Source organism: Borostomias antarcticus (assembly GCF_949987555.1).
Source record: "Borostomias antarcticus genome assembly, chromosome: 11".
NCBI lineage: Eukaryota > Metazoa > Chordata > Actinopteri > Stomiiformes > Stomiidae > Borostomias > Borostomias antarcticus.
Genome location: NC_140244.1, coordinates 26,907,494 through 26,911,857, shown reverse-complemented (window position 1 = coordinate 26,911,857; position 4,364 = coordinate 26,907,494). Strand labels below are relative to the sequence as shown.

The following is a 4,364-nucleotide window of genomic DNA, read 5'->3' as shown; positions in this document are numbered from 1 at the left end:
AGTGGGTAGAGTGTTAGTAGTAGTGGGTAGAGTGTTAGTAGTAGTGGGTAGAGTGTTAGTAGTAGTGGGTAGAGTGTTAGTAGTAGTGGGTAGAGTGTTAGTAGTAGTGGGTAGAGTGTTAGTAGTAGTGGGTAGAGTGTTAGGAGTGTGTTTTTTTGGGGGAAACTCTTCGTTGTGTTTCAGTTGTCTGGGTATTCTGATGTCAGACTAATCAGTATCCTATCCTTCTCTCTCTCTCTCTCATCTCTTTCTTACTCTCTGCTATCCTCTCTTTCCATCGCCTTCTCTCTCTCTCTCTCTCTCTGTGTGTGTGTGTGTATGTATATGTGTGTGTGTGTGTGTGTGTGGACTTCATATTATCCAGAGCTGTGGACTAGAGTCGTTTTTCTCTGGTGTCCGTTACTCCGCTGATGTTTACTTCATCACCAGAGGCAGATGGTGTGTGTGTGTATGTATGTGTTGACTCACAGTGAGACAGATCCTGCATGTTCCCTCTCTTGTCAAAGCCTTTTGTTTATGCTAATTTACCCAACACCTGTCCCTATAAAGCCCGAAGATACACACACACACACACACAGACCTCCCTGTTGCGCTCACACACCCCCCCCCACACACACACACACACACCCAGCGGCTAACGTCGGTCTCTCGGTCGTCTCTCCCCCAGTGATGGAGTCCATGACCTCGGGTCCCGATGAGTTCGACCGCAACGCGCCGCGGATCTGTGGCGTCTGCGGCGACAAGGCCACCGGCTTCCACTTCAACGCCATGACCTGCGAGGGCTGCAAGGGCTTCTTCAGGTAGGACACGGGACATGGGACACAGGGACACAGGGACACGACACGGAGGGCACAGAGGTTCCCCTCTGCTTCCGGGGACTAAAGCCTTCTGTACAAAGGGGCGGCTGTAGCTCAGTTGGTAGAGCGGGTCGTTCAGTGATCGAAGGGTCAGTGGTTCGAATCCCAGCTCCAACTGTCTACATGTCGAAGTGTCCTTGAGCAAGACACCTAACCCCAAATTGCTCCCAATGAGCAGGTTAGCACCTTGCATGACAGCTGCCGCCATTGGTGTGTGAATGTGTGTGTGAATGGGTGAATGAGAGGCCATTGTAAAGCGCTTTGAGTGCCGCTAAGGTGGAAAAGCGCTATTTAAGTGCCGTCCATTTACCATTTACCATTACAACTGAAACAATCTTCAATCAATCAATCAAAGCTTTATTTGTATAGCGCATTTCATACCCAGAGGCAACACAATGCGCTTTACAGAGAACAAGGGAGGTGGGCATACGACCCACTCTCTACATATTCCAGAGGGAAGCAAAAAAACTGTAATCACCCGGGGGCCAGATAAGTGAGCTGTAAAAATTCTTCCCTGACCCCTCTCAACAAGGCGATCGTAGATCGGGGATCCCTTCCCACTGTACGACCGGGACTCCGTCTCAAGACCATACGACCGTACGACCGATGTATTCACACTATGCGATTTGTATTCACACTATACGATTTCCGTCAGCCCCGATTACGCCCACGAATCATCTTGTCTAAACTTCTATGTGATCTGCGATCTACGACGAAAATATCTGACGTGCCAGATATTTTGTCGGGAGGTCGTAGCCTCGTCGTAGAACGTCGTAGCGATGAATCGCAGATCGTACACCTTCTCACACTGTGAGACTTGCGAGTCCCGATTTTGCGTACGATGAGCTACGATTGCATACGATGTCTGAGACAACCCACGATGACCTTACGACCTCAGAATCGTGGGTTTTATCGCACAGTGTACATTCGGCTTAAGGCCAGCCAGGGATGCCAGGGGCGGAGTCCACTCTAGGGTACAGGGGCAGGGGGTGGGTCCACTCTAGGGTACAGGGGGCAGGGGGTGGGTCCACTCTAGGGTACAGGGGTGGGTCCACTCTAGGGTACAGGGGCAGGGGGTGGGTCCACTCTAGGGTACAGGGGTGGGTCCACTCTAGGGTGCAGGGGGTGGGTCCACTCTAGGGTACAGGGCCAGGGTCCACTCTAGGGTACAGGGGGCAGGTCCACTCTAGGGTACAGGGGGCAGGGTCCACTCTAGGGTACAGGGCCAGGGGGCAGGTCCACTCTAGGGTACAGGGGGCAGGTCCACTCTAGGGTACAGGGGGCAGGTCCACTCTAGGGTACAGGGGCAGGGTCCACTCTAGGGTACAGGGGGCAGGTCCACTCTAGGGTACAGGGGGCAGGGTCCACTCTAGGGTACAGGGCCAGGGGGCAGGTCCACTCTAGGGTACAGGGGGCAGGTCCACTCTAGGGTACAGGGGGCAGGTCCACTCTAGGGTACAGGGGGCAGGTCCACTCTAGGGTACAGGGGGCAGGTCCACTCTAGGGTTCCGCTGCTGCACAGTCTTCATAGGACTGGGACTGAAGTTGTGGCAGCAGCAGGCCACGCTGTGTCTCTCTCTGTCTCTCTCCTCACTCTCCCTCTCACTCTGTCTCTCCCTCTCTGTCACTCTCTCTCTCTCCCTCCCTCCCACCCTCTCTCTCCATCGCCCTGTCTCTATCCCTCCCTCTCTCTCCCTCTCCGTCTCCCTCTCCCTCTCTCTCTCTCTCTCTCTCTCTCTCTCCCTCTCTTTCTCTCCCTCTCTCTCTCTCTCTCTCTCTCCCTCTCTCCCTCTCTCTGTCTCTCTCCCTCTCTCTCTCCCCCTCCCCCTCTCTCTCTCTCTCTCTCTCTCTCTCTCTCCCTCTCTCTCTCTTTCTCTCTCTCTCCCCCTCTCTCTCTCTCCCTCTCCCCCTCTCTCTCTCTCTCTCTGTCTCTCTCCCTCTCTCTCTCCCTCTCCCTCTCACTCTCTCTCTCTCTGTGTCCCTCTCTCCCTCTCCCCCTCTCTCTCTCTCTCTCTCTCTCTCTCTCCCTCTCTCTCTCTCTCTGTCTCTCTCCCTCTCTCTCTCTCTCTGTCTCTCTCCCTCTCTCTCTCTCTCTCTCTCTCTCTCTGTGTCCCTCTCTCTCTCTCTCTCTCTCTCCCTCTCTCTCTCCCCCTCTCTCTCTCTCCCCCTCCCCCTCTCTCTCTCTCTCTCTCTCTCTCTCACAGCTGTTGTCTCTCGCTCCTCATCTGGCAGCGGTCTGCTCCAGACACCTGCACAAACCTCTAGGGTGTCAACATGTTGTGCTGCATTTTTCTAGTGTGTGTAAGAGTGTGTGTGTATGTGTGTGTGTGTGTGTGTCAAGGGGTATGTGTGTGTTTGTGTGTGTGTGTGTGTTGAGTGGTATGTGTTTGTGTGCGTGTGTGTGTGTGTGTTTGTAGGAGTGTGTGTGTCAAGGGGTATGTGTGTGTGTGTGTATTGAGTGGTATGTGAAGTGTGTGTGTGTGTGCGTGTGTGTAGGATTGTGTGTGTCACAGGGTGTTTGTGTGTGTTTGTTTGTGTTTGTGTGTAGGAGTGTGTGTGTGTGTGTTTGTTTGTTGGTGTGTAGGAGTGTGTGTGGGTGTGTGTGTGTTTGTTTGTGTTGGTGTGTAGGAGTGTGTTTGTTTGTTTGTGTTGGTGTGTAGGATCGTGTGTGTCTGTGTGTGTGTGTAGGAGTGTGTGTGTGTGTGTGTTTGTATGTGTTGGTGTGTAGGAGTGTGTGTGTGTTTGTTTGTGTTGGTGTGTAGGAGTGCGTGTGTTTGTTTGTGTGGGAGAGTGTGTGTGTGTGTGTGTGTGTGTGTAGGAGTGTGTGTGTGTGTGTGTGTGTGTAGGAGAGTGTGTGTGTGTGTGTGTGTGTGTGCGTGTGTGTGTGTGTGTGTGTGTGAGTTCGTGTAGGAGTGTGTAGGAGTGTGTGTGTGAGTGTGTGTGTGTGTGTGAGTGTGTGTGTGTGTGTGTGTGTGAGTGTGTGTGTGTGTGTGTGTGAGTGGCTCCGTGCTGTGAATGGAGGGCAGTGAGCCAGGTCTTGTGTGTATTCCAGGTCTTTTCTAAGAGTCGCTGCGTGACTCTGCTCATAAAATGCCTGTTTGTTTTCAGTGTGGGACGGCTAGTGCGGCTTTCTAAGTGTGTGTGTTCATGTTTGTGTGCACGTTTCTTTGTGTGTGTGTGTGTGTGCTTATGTATGTGTACGTCTGTGTTAACAGTGAATTTAATCCAGTAATCTCATCTACGTCCTCATATTCAGTTTCGTATATCAACAAGCGCTGCCCGGAGATGTTTTGCTGACAGTTTGACCGTCTGTTGTACGGCTGTGGTCCTCCTGGGCCTCCGTAGATTAAAACGTCGGCCGATATTGTTAAGTGTAAATGCTGGCGTTCCAGAAATTCGGAATCAGAACCCGTTTATTGTCATTGCAGTTTTGAACATTTGCTCGCGGACGTGGTGCATAACGTTGGACAGGGTGCCGGGACGAGACAGGACAGGGCAGAGACAGGA

General features: G+C 52.4%; 1 protein-coding gene across 1 annotated transcript in view; it reads left to right on the top strand.

The window, feature by feature from the left end:
- Window positions 1-669: 669 nt before the first annotated feature.
- Window positions 670-4,364, top strand: part of LOC311314799 (vitamin D3 receptor A) — a gene marked incomplete at its 5' end in the record, with an annotated part of 22,094 nt that continues 18,399 nt past the window's right edge. Inside the window, one exon of the mRNA XM_084445295.1 lies at window positions 670-800. Within this exon, the coding sequence (XP_084301421.1) occupies window positions 670-800 (131 nt within the window). The remainder of the gene's footprint in view (window positions 801-4,364) is intronic.